The 16,796-nt window shown below is 29.9% G+C and overlaps 1 protein-coding gene, 2 long non-coding RNA genes and 1 pseudogene across 3 annotated transcripts; 2 read left to right on the forward strand and 2 right to left on the reverse strand.

The window, feature by feature from the left end:
* Positions 1 to 140: 140 nt before the first annotated feature.
* On the forward strand, positions 141 to 2,948 carry LOC117126202. Its single transcript, XR_004448707.1, has 2 exons — positions 141 to 1,365; positions 1,398 to 2,948. It is a non-coding gene; the product is annotated as an uncharacterized LOC117126202 (long non-coding RNA).
* A 450-nt stretch (positions 2,949 to 3,398) lies between these two features.
* LOC103874533 (glutamate--glyoxylate aminotransferase 2) lies at positions 3,399 to 4,385 on the reverse strand. Its single transcript, XM_009152958.3, has 5 exons — positions 4,248 to 4,385; positions 4,024 to 4,089; positions 3,880 to 3,944; positions 3,560 to 3,808; positions 3,399 to 3,480 (listed from the first exon to the last, which is right to left on the reverse strand). Exons 1-5 carry the CDS (start codon positions 4,383 to 4,385, stop codon positions 3,399 to 3,401), a joined length of 600 nt encoding a protein of 199 aa, XP_009151206.3.
* LOC117126195 lies at positions 4,024 to 11,040 on the reverse strand (annotated as a pseudogene).
* On the forward strand, positions 10,861 to 15,141 carry LOC117126206. The gene is made up of 2 exons (XR_004448711.1): positions 10,861 to 10,968; positions 11,039 to 15,141. It is a non-coding gene; the product is annotated as an uncharacterized LOC117126206 (long non-coding RNA).
* Positions 15,142 to 16,796: the final 1,655 nt, after the last annotated feature.

Genomic DNA, 16,796 nt, shown 5'->3' on the forward strand with positions numbered 1-16,796 from the left:
ATAGAATCTGTATTGTTATTTTGTAGAATAAAATTATGTAATACTAGATCCTTTGTCCGAATATATTTAAATTTGTTACATTTGTCATTTTTATTTCTATGTGGATTTTTGTATATTAAATTATATTATAACTAATTTTCAAAAAAAAATTATATTTTTAGTTTGAAGTAAGTATCAATTATATGTAACAAAATTAACTAATAAAATATGAAGAATCAAGTCCGAGATTTTAGAGTTATGTTAAAAAAATATAATTATGTATAGAACGTAAATTATCTTAGTTTAAAAGATTGGAATCTCATCTCGAATAAATTAACGAAAAGAAAAAGTACTCCAATAACCTACTTAAAATATAAAACCCCCTTTTCAAAAAAAAAAAGCGTACTTAATAAAATTTTTTTACGTGTAATAGTTAAAAACTGACTATTGAATATCAATGTAGAATATTATTTTAATATATCTAATGGTAAAATATTAATTATAATAAAAAAATTTTGAATTTTATAATATTACATGAATTAGACGTCTTTAAAATCTAAAATCTATTTTATTAACATAATATGTTTTTTATTCATTTATTATTTTGACGTTACAAAATATTGCTTTAGTTTTATTTGTATATTAAAGTGTAATAAGGTCAAAGTGTAATAATTAATCAGAGTTAAATCATCAAACTTACATAAACCGTATTTAGGATCCAGGTTCGCAAGCTTAGCATATCCAATATCCTAAAATCATCAAAGAAAATACATGAGATACAAAGTAAAAATATAGGTATTAATAAATATGAAAAATATATATTTATTTTACTTTATGTTGGGTCAATTCAAAATATAATTATTTGATGATATTTTTTTAAAACTCTTAAATAAATATATAATTTCATTAAAATCTTATATTAATAATTCTAATATATAACTTTTATAAGATTTACATAAATATAAACAAAACATTATGTTTTATATCTTTTACAATGAAATTCATTCTAACTTTTATCCTTTTCTCAATATTTAAGTTTTATATTATATTCGTGGATCACACCCAAAATTACATATATAAGATCTCGATACAAAAATAAAAAGCAAAGAATCTGTATATATAAGTAATTGCTTGAGTTTTATTATTATTATTGTTGTTTTATTTTGAATTTTTTATAATACTTTTTATTATATATATTTCATGTAGAATGTTATAGTTTTCTGTTTTGAAAGTTGTTTAGTAATTAAAAATAATGATTAATTCTAAAGTATAATATCTGAATTATGTGATTGTAAATTGTTCTTTAAAAATAAGATTCGTATATTTTTTTTTACTTTCTTTAAGTTTAGTAAGTGTATTTCGGTAGTTATTTTTCATTAAAAAATTGTTAGTGTTTTATTATATTTAATCTAGTAAAGTGATTTTTTAATGTTTAAATATTTACAAATAAATAAAATACAAATTGTAAGAAAAGAATCTACAAATAAAGTTTTGTGAAACTATTATATATAAAACAAACAAATATAAATTGATATAATGATTTATGACTTGTGATCACTCTAAATACTAAAATTATGTAAGTACTAATTTTATAAGGTTAAGCAATTTTTAACTTTGTGGAAAAAAGAAGAAGTAATTTTTAACTTAGAGAAAAATGAAATAACAAAGAAGAAATGAATTGAAATAAGATCTAGTGGGGTGAAAGTTATATATAAATGTTTGAACAAATACAAAGAAAATATGGTTGAACTTTTTGGGGAAACGTGGTTTAACTTTGAGTTTTTGTTGTACAGTTATAAAGAAAAACAAAATTTATTCCAATAAAGAGAACAATAGCTGTAAACATATCCTTTAGTTGTACATCAATTAAATGCTCTAAGCTATTGTTTCTAGTTTTATTGAATATGCACAGTACAAAACAATTATTTAGGATAAAGAAGTTCTATACTACAAATCTTTACTCGTTTTACCAGTCCCTCGTCTTTATATTATTAGCTTCCAAGTCATAGTCACCATCTCTATTACATCTACCATCAATTTCTCTCATGATCCCGTCTTGCGTTGCCATAGGATCCTCCAGTATCTCGTCTAACTTCTGCAATGGGCTAAGGCCCCCCTGTAAGAATTTTTTTTGTATATATGGGTTTCTTGCTAGGTGCCAAAACAACGTTGTACCAAAATGATAAAAAGTTGTAATATGAAATATTAAAGGATTTGTGGTGTTTTTCATCTATCTCCCATCCATGGCTTTTCTGTTCAATGTTTACAAAATTCGAGTCCTGGCCTAAGACTAAGTACTTCAAGTATTAGAAGTTCCAACACAATATATTATTTGTTATGTTTGGTTTGTTACAAATTCAGTACTTCTGTTCTGAACATTCAACTGAGATATATATATATAGCTTTTGCAGCTCTGCTCTCTTTTTCAGAGGTCCACATTCATCTTTTTATATAGGTTTTGAATTTTTCATCAAGCCGTTTCTCTATTTCAATCAGGGATGATGAAGACATATTCCTCCTTGCATCTAAGTATCACCAACCCCAAGGTTCCCACTGCTTGTCCATCCTTGCTGCACCTGAATAGTGTACAGCTTGGTGAACTGGAATATACATGATTTATTCATTATCTTATTTTACTAAAATTTTAATTATATGTTTCGATTTAAATTTTTTTTTAAGAATGGATGTATTTTTTAGACATTGATAAAATTTTCATTATATGTGTTTATAAATATATTTGATAAATTTTATCTTAAAAATGAAAATATATATGTTTTGTTACATAATATGTCTATATTATATTTTTTCTATCTATTAATTTTCGTTAATAGCTAATAGTTATGTAAATAATCATGTTTCAATATAAGGTTTTCTCAAAACCAATCACTAAATACATTATATTATGCAATATAAAAACATGAACTTTATCCCACAACCAAATCATATCCTTGATTATCAGTAATACAAAATTTGAACCAAGGGCATTAAGATAAATCACATGAATCAGAATTTAGAAAAAAAACAATGATAAAATTGTGTAAAATATGAATAAACTTATGTAATCGCAATTCTTCTAAAACTTATTTTTAGTAAAATAAGATAACATAAATCTAAGTCATTCGTACTTGGCTAAAAACATAAAAACTCTCTTTTGTTTAAAGATGTCTAAATAGAAACATTTTAATACATCACTGAAACTGATGAGATGGTTTATGTTTGTTTGTTTCGGTAGATACAAAGGATTCTAAGACCATAAGAAAAGTTGTACAAAGTAGGACCAGTGGCTATAGCTTTTCAAGAGTGTGCATTGATAATAATAATGTCGGTAAGAAAGGAAGAAGTGATCTCAAACTCAAACTCCTTTCTTTCACATCCTTGAGTAACCAAAGTTATCACCGTACTGAGACATGAACTCATCATTAATTGAACTTCTTGAAACTTTCCATAATCAAAGGCATCTCTTCTTCTGCAGGCAGAATCGTTGTCCTCAGATGAAACACCCTGTAAGGAAAAAAGAAACAAACCAAGTGAGCTAAAAAAACATGAGTATGTTTGTTTGAGTCTGACGTTTTTCACTCACCCTTCTTTCTGTCCAAATCCAGAGCCAGGAACAGTGGAGATTCCTGTGGCTTCTAAGAGCTTAAGGCAGTAGAAAACATCAGGGACTTTCCCAGCTTGTTTCGCTGCTTGGATTGCTTTCGGTGGTAACTTTATCTGAGGAAACGAATACATTGCACCTTCAGTGAAATTACAGACAACGTTCTTGCAGCTGTTGAACCCATCAGTCATGATTCTTGCTCTTCTTCTCAGTGACTCTAGTATCCCCTTGCTGTTAAAATAAAGTTTCTGAGTTATCTTGATCCTTCATCAATGTAATGTTCATCTAGAGTATAACATTACCTTTCACGAACGAATTGGTCATAAGAAATGTCTCCAGGCTTTGGTGGGCTAACCATTAAACCCATCTGCATAAAGACAAAACCATAGGTTTCTTCAGCCAAGGAACCGTTTTAGTTACTAAGAAAACTAACAAAAGAGCCTTACAAATATCTGCGCAGAGACGTTGGGACTAAGAGCTATAGATGCAACCTTGTATATCTCCTCAACGGTCTGCATTAACCAAAATATTATTACCAAAACAAAAAAAACGTTATTACCAAAACCAAGACGGTCAGGGCACAAACCCTTGAAGGGATGTTCCACACAACATCCTATATCGATGGCCTCTTCCTCTGATCTTCACAAAGACAGTTAATGGAAAACTCCACTGTGGTCCTCAGTGACTCATACGCATACATTCCCCTCACGCTTGGATCTGCTAAGCTATGCAACACCGTTGGTTCCTCTCTCAAACCATTCTCCAGCTGAAGCTTCAAGCTTCCCAACTCTGAGGATGCAGCCGCCATTACTTTGCCCGTGATGATCTGAAGTAGGATCACTCCAAACTGGTACACATCTTCCTTCTCTCCATCTTCATTGCTAGTGCTTTCTTCTCCAAATTATTTCTTTGTTTATGAAATCGACCTGAAATTATATTTGAGAAGATATACAATGAATTAAGAAACAATTAAAAAAAAAAAAAAGAAGAAACAATCAGCGTATGCATTTCCCAACTAAAAGCCACAAACATTAACATTATGTAAATACCTCTAAATTATCTCATTCTCCTGGAAATATTTCTTCCCTTAGCCTCCAACTCAAACTTGATCTCCTGCATACAAAAATTTAAAGCCAAGTTCTCAACTCTACTGAAACCCACAAACCAATATAGTGTTTTTAGATTCTAACCAATGAAGGAGGTACCTACACATCAGGATGCATGACCTTCTCCATCTTTGCTTCTAGATCCGTAGAAGCTGGCGAGAGTGTATATAGAGCCTTGCCTCATATGCGGGAGGAATTTTTTGATCCTTCCCGGTGGGACAAAACCTTGAATTACAGTTCGTCTTTGAAGGTAATAACCTTCCCTACGTCGTCGCTGACGATTGATTTGCCTTTATCGACGGATGCGACAGATGATCGGCCCCTAACGCCGATTACGGGACCAGACGAAGCACCGGATTTACTGTGTGTTTTGATCGGACTCTGCGAGACAACCGTTGCACCTCTGGACTTCACCGGATTTTCAACGCCGGATGAGATACCGGTCTTAGCCACGGGTTTGTTCGGACTCTTCGTTGCAGCGGTTCGACTTTTGGATTTCATCAGACCGTCATTTGTCGGACCGTCGTTGCCGGAAGATACACCTATTTGAGAGACGGGTTTAACGGAATCAGAGGGGATCGCCGCATCATCATTCCTTCTCACGGAGTCGGTAACGCCGGATACATCCATCGCAAGGAGCAGTTGAAAGGATAGAACATTTTTAGATCCAAAAAACACATCGATCAATAGATCTATATAGGATCGCGGGCGGAGAAAGCGATAACGATCCATTAATGAGATTTAAGGTTCAGAAGAGTGGGAAGAAAATTGATTGACGACGATTAAGATATGCGAAACGCAGTAAACGTAGAATACGATGGGAAAGGGGATCGACGGAACGAAGATGGAAAAGAGAAGGAGTTCGAATATCGATCAGGAAGCTTCACCGAGACATGGACTATCCGGACTTTCGGGTTTCGAACACTAACAGGCCAATTTGACGCGAGGCCCAAATGAGACGCGATGCGCGTCCGACGTGGCTTAACGGGGCTCTCCTATTGGCTGATTATTTTTGAGGATGTGGAGGCATAAAAAAAAAAAAAGAAGAAACAATCAGCGTATGCATTTCCCAACTAAAAGCCACAAACATTAACATTATGTAAATACCTCTAAATTATCTCATTCTCCTGGAAATATTTCTTCCCTTAGCCTCCAACTCAAACTTGATCTCCTGCATACAAAAATTTAAAGCCAAGTTCTCAACTCTACTGAAACCCACAAACCAATATAGTGTTTTTAGATTCTAACCAATGAAGGAGGTACCTACACATCAGGATGCATGACCTTCTCCATCTTTGCTTCTAGATCCGTAGAAGCTGGCGAGAGTGTATATAGAGCCTTGCCTCATATGCGGGAGGAATTTTTTGATCCTTCCCGGTGGGACAAAACCTTGAATTACAGTTCGTCTTTGAAGGTAATAACCTTCCCTACGTCGTCGCTGACGATTGATTTGCCTTTATCGACGGATGCGACAGATGATCGGCCCCTAACGCCGATTACGGGACCAGACGAAGCACCGGATTTACTGTGTGTTTTGATCGGACTCTGCGAGACAACCGTTGCACCTCTGGACTTCACCGGATTTTCAACGCCGGATGAGATACCGGTCTTAGCCACGGGTTTGTTCGGACTCTTCGTTGCAGCGGTTCGACTTTTGGATTTCATCAGACCGTCATTTGTCGGACCGTCGTTGCCGGAAGATACACCTATTTGAGAGACGGGTTTAACGGAATCAGAGGGGATCGCCGCATCATCATTCCTTCTCACGGAGTCGGTAACGCCGGATACATCCATCGCAAGGAGCAGTTGAAAGGATAGAACATTTTTAGATCCAAAAAACACATCGATCAATAGATCTATATAGGATCGCGGGCGGAGAAAGCGATAACGATCCATTAATGAGATTTAAGGTTCAGAAGAGTGGGAAGAAAATTGATTGACGACGATTAAGATATGCGAAACGCAGTAAACGTAGAATACGATGGGAAAGGGGATCGACGGAACGAAGATGGAAAAGAGAAGGAGTTCGAATATCGATCAGGAAGCTTCACCGAGACATGGACTATCCGGACTTTCGGGTTTCGAACACTAACAGGCCAATTTGACGCGAGGCCCAAATGAGACGCGATGCGCGTCCGACGTGGCTTAACGGGGCTCTCCTATTGGCTGATTATTTTTGAGGATGTGGAGGCATGAGGGGAGCCCTTATTCCCCTTTTAGTATTGTATTGATGACCTTATATATACTACTTTTTTTTAACCTTTTTAATTGAATGAAATAATCATTCTATCAATCCCATAAAAACAAACAAAATCTAAAGAAAAGGTAGTTTTCTACAAACTTTTGAAAAATAAATGAGATGGATTTATTATGTTTTTCTACATTTCATTCATTTTTATTCTATCAATTCTATTTTATATTTTAACACTTGCTGTCTAAAAGATTTAGCCAACTAAACCGAATCGCTAGTTAAACTTAAAACCAATTGTCTCGGTACGTTGAGTTTGAACCGATGATGTTCCTTCACCGTCCTTATTAACTTCAACTCTCGGCGAAGGAACCGGCGTACTCCTCCACAAACACGACGTGTTTCTAAGAAAAGTCCACCGGTGACTGCATTTGCTTAAATGCTATCACCACGACCTCGCCTAATAGAACCATCGTCCTGGCTCTGCCACCTAAACGGCGGTGTTTTGATGAATAACCACTGGTCCCATCGATCCAGTGACCGGTCAACCGGTTTACCAGTACTCCTTGGTAGATTCAAAAGACTCTTCGACCGGGTCATTTTCCCACTCGCCAATAGCTTATTTCTTAAATCATCCGGTAACCTTAGCGTAAACCGGTCGGTACATTCTCCAGATAACACCACCGAATGTCCTGTCGTGTGTGACCTTGAGAATTTGACACGCCCAACACTCTCACCTTGCTCCACTGCCGGTTCATGAATCACGGTTTGTTGGGACTCGACATCCGTTTCGGTTATTACTTCCGGTTCGACAGGTTCAGTCGTCTGCCGCTGGTCAGCGAGATTCGTGCGGCAAACGGGGCAAGTCACGTGACCCTGGAGCCATGCTCCGATACAGTGAGGGTGGAACACGTGATCGCATTTAGGTAGCAAACGCAGCGTTTCATCATCCTGAAACTCGTTCAGACAGATGGCGCACTCTAGCGCACCGTTCCCGATCTTCTGCGTCTTCACTTCGGAGTAGATGAAAGTTGGGAACGTCTCGATCACCGACGCGTCGAGACCATGCGCAGCCGTGGCGTTCGTCATTCTCCTCTCTCCTACCAAATGGTTAACGCTGCCGTCGGCTGCCTCCCTGCAGTGGCGGATGTAGAGGGAGAAGTACACGAAGGGCATTGCGATTATCATAATTACCAAATACATGGTTAGAGTTCGACTGTAATCGTACGGCTTATTTGGGTCTTCTAGTCCGGGTTGACTTGACGCTAGCTCCGACATGGCTAATAGTAGAAACAGGACAAGAGCTGGTAAAGCGGTTTGCTTTATGGTCAACGGTAAGAAACTCTTCATGCTTCTGGAAATCCCAAAACCACAGTTTAGTTATTATTAGCACCACACGAGAGGATAATGTGAAGTTTATAGAGAGATATTATTTGGAAAGTTGAAGACTTGGCGAAGAAGAAAGGAGGATCGACTCAAGAGGGTGGTGGGACCATTTAGGGGATATGTCAGCAGGAAATGTATCAATCATTTAGCGACACATGGACATAACTTTCCAGTTGAGCCATAATACTTTTTGGAAAGTTTGACCATTTAATATATGAAAATATGATTCCTTTCATATAATATATGGTTACGATGGTCAAGTAAATAGTTAACGGCAATTTTCTCGAATAGCATTTTTAAATTTTTGTCACAAAAATAGTTTTTAAAAATAAAATGACTAAAATAGTTTTTTTTGAAAGTTTTAATATTTATTTTTTATTTTTAAAATTTTGAACTCTTTTTCAAAACTTAACCACTTAACTTTAAGTTTTAGTTTAGTTAAATCTAAAGGTATAAACGCATATTTATATTTCAATAAAATTCCTTTTGGTCATTTTCCTACTTAGTAATCTATTTTTGTGAAAATAAACTAAAAGAAGCTATCTAAGAGATTTTTCAATAGTTAATCTTAATGAATTAAAACATTATATTTAATTGGCATTATAAAAAGTTTATTTATTAATTCCTCTTAAATAGATTATAATTTATTTTAAAATAAAATTTCCTTCTAACATATATATAATACAAAGAAACATATATAAGATTTTAAATTGATCTTAATATGTGTATATTTTATTATATAATGTGATTCATAAAATATAAAAAAATAAAATCTTGTTTTTAGGAAAAAATAAAATCTTGTTTTTAGAAACATATATAATATTTTAAAATGATCTTAAGAAACATTTTGTCACATATTTTCAAAATAATAAAAATATTTTCTTTTTATCTATACATTTTCAAAATTATAAAAATTTATCTATATCTTTACACTTTTTAGATGATTTCAAAAATAATTTTAATAACATAAAGCGAGATATTTTTAGTTGAATAAAAATATTAATATTTTATAATTACTATTATTGAGATGATTTATTCATTTTTGCATATTATTCTCTCTATAAAAAAAATTATCTAAACTCTCTGTACATTATTATCAGACTACACAAATAAAAAAAAGTCTCTATAAATTTCTAATTTTTTTAACCTTATATAACATGATTTTTTCAAAAACAAATTGCAAAATATTGATATTTAATTTAAAATGCTAAATAATATTTAAAGACAAGATTTTAAGCAAGATAATATATATCAGAAAAGGAAACTAAAAATACCTTTTTACTATAAACCGATATTGGTGAAATAATTACAAAAGGATTTTTAACTAGCATAACTCTAAATAATTTTAATAAACTAAAAGTATTATACTTTACCATATCAAAAAATCATTATTTTTTCTTAATATTTACTATGGTTTTAATTTATTTTTTATATTTGTACAATTCGTGGCACTCTGACATTAATTCTTACGATGGTCACATAGTTTACATTAACAAATTGAAATATTATATCTAATTGCCACTAATAATTTTTTTTTTTACTAATTTCTATTAATTAAATTTTAATGTGCATATATTTTTCTTCTGAATAACATATATATATAATAATAAAAAGGAAAAATTTATAAAATCTTAAAATGAATTTAATGTGCATATATTTTTAATTTAGTTTTTTATCATCTTTCTAAATAACATATATATATATATATAAATGATGCATTTATAAAATCTTAAAATGAATTTAATATGCACATATTCTTAAGATATATTGTGATTTCATAAAAAATATTTAGAAGAAAAAATTTTGATATTAAAAATAAATAATAACGTTATCTTAAGTAACATTCTGTTATATTTAAAAATAAAAAAAATTCTTTATATCTATACATTTTCTTAGATGATTACAAAACAATTTAAATAACATAAATCAAGTTTTCTTTAGTTGGCTAAAAATAATTTATAATTACTATTACTGAGATGATTTATTCATTTTCCATATTTGTTTATTATAAAACATTTACCCACACTTCATTTACATTTTTATCAGATTACAAAAAATTAAAAAAATATCAAAAATATTTTTTTAATAAAATTTACTTATATAACTATGATTTTTACAAAACAAATCTTAAAAAAATTAATTAATTTTTAAAATGTTATATAATATTTAAAATCAAAGATTCTAAGCAAGATAATATATATAAAAAAAAAGTAAAATTACTTCTTTACTATAAACATATTTTAACTCACATAACTATAGTTATTTTAATAAACTAAAATCAGTATACTTTATTATATTGGAAAAAAAACTTTTTTTTAATATTTAATTTATTTTATATTTGTACAATCTAATACACACATAATAAAAATACCCAAGAGAATATAATTCTTATCTTTAATATTATTTAAAATAGATTTTGATTTGAATCAACCAACTTTAATTATTTTCTCTATTTAATTTTCAAACATATATATATATATATATATATATTAAGTCAAGTGTTCAAGGTTCACGGCCACCACACATGGAGTTTCAAGTACTCTCACTCTTTGATGAAAACATGTCTTGGAGAAAAGTTGATTGCAAAAATCTTCCATCTCCTTCTGTAGACCACCGTTGACTCTGCTTAGATGGTAAAATTTACTTCGAGGTGGTAATTTATCCCAAGTAATGTGCTTCGACCTTAAAAAGATTAGTTCAAGATTATTAAGGTATCAAATGGGGTCTATCGTTATGTTAGGTTGGTGAAAGCAAATGACAGATTCACACTTATTGCGACAGGCTCTCAACCAGGCGCTCATAGTATTTGGACTCTTGAGGCTGCATCAACCTGGTCGAAACTTCACGAGGTTCCTCCATTCCCTCAAGTTTCTCCCGAGTGCACATTCGAATGTGTCGGTTTCTTACAAGAGCCTCTCCATGTCATGTACTATGATGCCCAAACTGTAGCTCCACTAAAGATAAGTATTACTTGTGTAGCCAATCATCCTCGTGAGTATGTTCAGGCTGTTCTGTATTTCATAGACCCCAAACATTATCTCCACTAAGTTTCAAAACTAGTACCGGTCAGAATCATCCACCAGTTTCTTGTAAGCGCTTTACAACCTTTTTGTTACCGGTCCGACTTTTCCTTCACCAATCACTCGCCCATCATTTTTCACAACCTAAAAGAGAAATGAACTGATGATTAATAAGCTGTTCTGAAACAAACCACCAAAGTGTTTGCATTTCTTGATTGCCTTAAACTAGATACTATTGTATGTACCGGGCTAAGTTTTCTCATAGTTCATGTAGTCCATACCTGAAAAATATTGATATATAGTTGAAATTCTATCTTCACTGTATCATTTAAGATTCTAAGATCAAGGGAAAGATGAGGAAACCTCATCAGCTGTATGGAATTTCGACAAGCTGATGTTTTGTTCTTCAAATATGAAGTTCTCTTTCACCACCAGTTCCATGACCTATACATTGATGAGATGATGAGTTTGGTTATGTTGTATAGTCACTGAGATATGTTGGATTAAAGAATGGTAAATCTTCTCCTCTCTTACTGTAGCTCAAGTGATGCCTGATATACAGTAATCTGCACGGGGAGTGAGAACTCGGCCTTTCTTCTCCATGAACTGCATCAAACACACAATCCCTCCACCATTCAGTTGGCTTTTCTAGAGAATAATATTTTCTTCACCATGATCTTACAATGATGACATATGATACGGGGAAAAAAGATGGAACCTTTGCGAGTATGTTACTGAGGAGCTTGTTGGTGATGAACAAAGATGTTTTAATGGGTGACCAGCTCTGTTTAGGCCATGCCCATTAAAGCCATGCCCCTTTACACCCTGTAAATTTATGCTTGTTTAATGTTTATACACATGCATGTTTAAACTTTTTTTTTAAAGTCTGTTAGCTTATAGGCACCCGTTTAGATATGTTTATGTTTTTTAAAATACAGTTTTTCATGTCATTAGTTTTTTTGTCATATCTTAATATAGTTTTTAATTTTTTTAATTCATAAACAATTAAATCTTAAATCTTAAAATTAAAATAAAATAAAACACACTTAAAATATAAATTAATAAAGAAAATTTTTAAGGAGAAATTTCATGTTTACCAATTTCATGGTACCATTATTCATCTTTACTACCACTAAAAGAACATTTTCAAAAATAATTTCTTCATTAAGTGGCAAAAGACTCTTATACACTTGTTCTCTATATAAATATATAATAAATAATTATTTAAATAAATAAAAAAATATATAGTTTTTTTAATGTTTTCAAATTATACTTTTTCAAATTCAAACTTTTTTATAATTTTTTTTTTATTTTTTTTAATTTTGTTTCAAAATTTCTTTTTAAAAATCGAAAGTTATGTTTGAAACTATTTTCAATTTTTTTAATATTTTTAAATATTTATTTATATATTTATTAGAATCCTAAATTTCGCATTCCAAAGATCTTACCCCATCCTTCAACTCTAAACCCTATGTCTAGATTAGTAAAACATAGTGGTATAAATATCTTTTACTCTTCATTAAAAATGAGAGTAAAAATAGTTAGTGCAAACATGAAAAATGGTATTATGAATATGGTATTTGTGGCAATTTTCTAAATTTTAATAAGAGCTTTAATGAAATAAAAAAATTATAAATAAACTGTTTTATTTGATTTCAAAAATTTTAATAAATAAAAGTTCAAATTACTACAAAAATTGGAAACTAAAAATATTTTAACTTTTATTAAATATTAATTAATTCATTGTATCATAAAATATCAAAAACTTATAACATATTTTAAACACAATTTTAATCTAAGAATTTTTCAAAAACACAAATTATTTAAATTATTATATTAAAATTTTTATTTGAAGTTAGTTTGAAATATTCTAAATATGATTTTTGTCCTTTTCTTTAAGAAAACTCATAAACGGATATCCACTCATTTAGTAGGTACTAGTATTGATCTTTTGCTATGCACGGGCATTTGTTTTTATAACTCTATACATTTGTTTTATAATTTACAATGGAAAAATTTATTTGGAGGGTTATGTAATTTACAGTAGAAATAAATGGTATTGTTAGAGTTATATTTATTGGTAAACTTAAAAAGAAAATTGAAATTATGTTTATATTACAACAGTCCAATATGCATGGACACAAGATGAAAGTTAAATAAGAATCTATTTAACAAAACCAAAAACAAATCATTACATATAAAAATCACATTGAGGAAAAGCATATCTTTGTAAATAATTGACGTTAATATATTTTATAGTCTTTTTTCCTTTATATGTATTTTGTTTTCGTGTAGTATTGTTTTACTAGTACTCTTATACTATACTTGCAATGAAAATATAGAATCTTTTCTTTTTGTGGTGATTCTTATATTTCTTAGGGGCTTTGGACGTGTGCTGCCGTGTTATTCTCTTTTCCCTAACTATTGCTACTACACCAAATAAACGTAATTTGTCCATTTAAAAAATGTTATTACATATCTCGTTTAACCTTTACCTTTTTTATTATGAAGCATGTAGCTTTTATCAATATCTAAAAACAAAAAGTTATAAATAGATCAAAGAGTAAAAAGTTCATGAAAATTAAATTAATTTGAGAATGAGAGTTTGGGTGTTTTTAGTTTCACAAACCTGAATTTGATTTTTAATCCTCCAGTTTTGAGTACGCTTCAACCTAATCAATGCATAGTATATTCTTTTGCTCATTTAGTTGAAAACAATATATTTTGAAGACTATTGTTGTGCCACTGTTTGGTGAGAAACTATTTCGATCTACATCTAAAATTGTAGATTTGACACTATGAATAGTCTCCTTAGAAGTTTTAGATAGATAAGGTTAGAAGTTGAAATCTCAGAAAGAGTCAATGGAACATTATTGCAAAAAAGGGTGACCAAAAAAAAAAAAAAACATTATTGCAAAAAAAGGTAACTTACAATTTATAAAAAGAGAAATTCTTTACGATAGACCTAACAATTTTTTTGTCATAAATATAGACCTTACAAATAAAAATGACCAAAATAGATTTAAATGTTTTATCAAAAGAAATAAATATACACTTATACCTCTAAGGTTAATTAATATAGACATTAGGGTTTAAAGTTAAGGGGCGGAGTTTAAGGTTTAAGGTTTAAGGTTGAGAATTTAGGGTTTAGACTTGAGGAGTGGGGTTTTGGAGATATGATTTCAAATTTTAAAATTTTAAAAAAAATTAAAATTTTCAAAATAAAAAATTGCTATTCTGGTCATTTTAGTTTTTGGGATCTATTTTTGTGATAAAATTTTTAAAAGGTCTATTTGAGATAATTGCCTTTTTTTTAATGAGGTAGAGTTAAATTTAAATATATAGCAACGTGAGTGGGTTTCAAAGAGTGATCATGGGTGTGTGGGATTTCATTTTGTAAAGAAAAAGAAATTAGTAGAAATCAGTTGATAAATGACAATACTTTTGTATTTGATATTTTTTTCTTTGCTTTGTGTTTTTTTTTTAAATTGTAAAGTAATTTTCATGTGTGAAATTTTTATTGGTCAAATGCTACATTGCACAGAAGCTTCAACGGACGTACGCTTCCTACTTCGGAACTGGAAACAGAATCGGAACCTTATGGAAGCTTACGAAATCTTGCTTTCAAAACACTTCTAAAATATACTCTTTAAAAACATGTTGAAAGCTTACTTTAAAAAAAAAAACACACACAATATCATAAATCAATAAAAATATAAAATCATAGTTTTTAGTTTATATTAAATACAAATTTTAATAGTAATGAAATAGAGGGAATAAAAATATACAAACATTAAAATTAATACTATAAATTATCTTTATGAATTGAGTTTTTTTTATCAAAGATATAGCTATATTGAAATATGATGTGTCCATTATTTACAAAGTATTAAAATTATTAGTATAATAATTTCATTTGAATTTTAATTTATTTTTTATTTTCATATATGAAATTATTTCAAAATTATTATAAATGAATAAATGCTTTATTTTAAATTTAAATAATATAATTTTAGTCTATAATTTTATAATTGTTTTCTATATTTTAATAATATATATGTATATACGCTTCAACTAGTATCCGATTCCTAATTTTTTTAAAAATCTTGCTTATGCGCTTCTATACGCTTCCGTTTCCGCTTCTGTTTCCTTGTAAGATAGGTCATGTCCATTAACTAAACATGCCTAAACAGTCTGAACAGTGCAAGTCTGTTTATTCTTCTTCTTCTTTTTTTAACAACGGTCTTTTTATTCTAAATATAATAAACAAACCACATGTCAACTATTTTATATTATGTCCGTTTAGGTCCACATGCTTCATTCTCATAAATTTTAGAATTTAAGTTCTGAAAATGGTTTGTTTATAACTTTTTTTTTATTTCATGAAAGCAGCTCTTCTTAAGGTTATGCATTTTGTTTCGTGGTTTTTCCGTAGTATTTTCGTGACTTTCTAAAATTATCACAAAAATTTATTGCTATAGCCGAAATTTCTGTTAATGAATTGATAATAAACACTTTATGAGAGTTCCAGAGACGCGTTGGGTGAATTGCGGTGTGTAAACAGCAAAATTCCACCATCGTTGTCATATACCGGAGGCTTCCTCTCGACCAGGACTACATAATTTTGAAGAAAAAAATGATCAAACAAACAAAATTGCATTTACGTCTGCGTTTGTATTTTATCCATTAGGAAGGCGATTTAGTCGTGGTCCATATTTATTTTATTTTTTTTGTCAAGAGTCGTCGTCTATCTAGATGATATACACTGAGAATGAAGACGCCATTGTTTTATATTTCATATAACTTGGAGGAATATATATGATTCATTCCATAGTAAGATTTTATACAAACTATGTTTGGTATCAACTATCAAGTAAGGCTTTTACAAAAAAAAAAAAAAACTATCAAGTTAGGTTAATATCTCGTACTTTAATTTAAAGTTCAAACTAGATTCTAATCCGCACATCCGTATAAAAGCCTAACTTGATAGTTTTTTTTTTTTTGTAAAAGCCTTACTTGATAAGTTAATATCTCGTAAAAAAAACATTTTATTTATAGATATAAAATTTTATATTATTTTGTATATAATAATTTATGATAATATATTGCTGTCATTTTAAAAATAACTTAATAGATGATATATAGTTTTAAATATTAAAATTTAACATTGTTAACAATTTTATTTTTTGTAAAAATTATTACTTAATTTATGAATATTAATCATTTTAAAAGGTGAATGATATTTTAGTCATTTTACACGGTGAATGATATTTTATTTATTTATCTTAATGAAAGTAATTTTCAAAATATATTGGTTTACCAATTCAACATAATTTTAATATGTTTGCACAAAAAACATAATTTTAATATGTAATTCATTAATTACTTCTATTTTAATATAATATAGAATATACTTGTAAAATTTATAAAATTAGAATATAATTTCATTATTTTGTTTATAATAAAAAATTAATTAAAATTAATTTATAATAATATTATACTACTAATTGCGAAATTAA

The sequence above is a fragment of the Brassica rapa genome, chromosome A06, assembly GCF_000309985.2.
Source record: "Brassica rapa cultivar Chiifu-401-42 chromosome A06, CAAS_Brap_v3.01, whole genome shotgun sequence".
In the NCBI taxonomy this organism is placed as follows: Eukaryota; Viridiplantae; Streptophyta; class Magnoliopsida; order Brassicales; family Brassicaceae; genus Brassica; species Brassica rapa.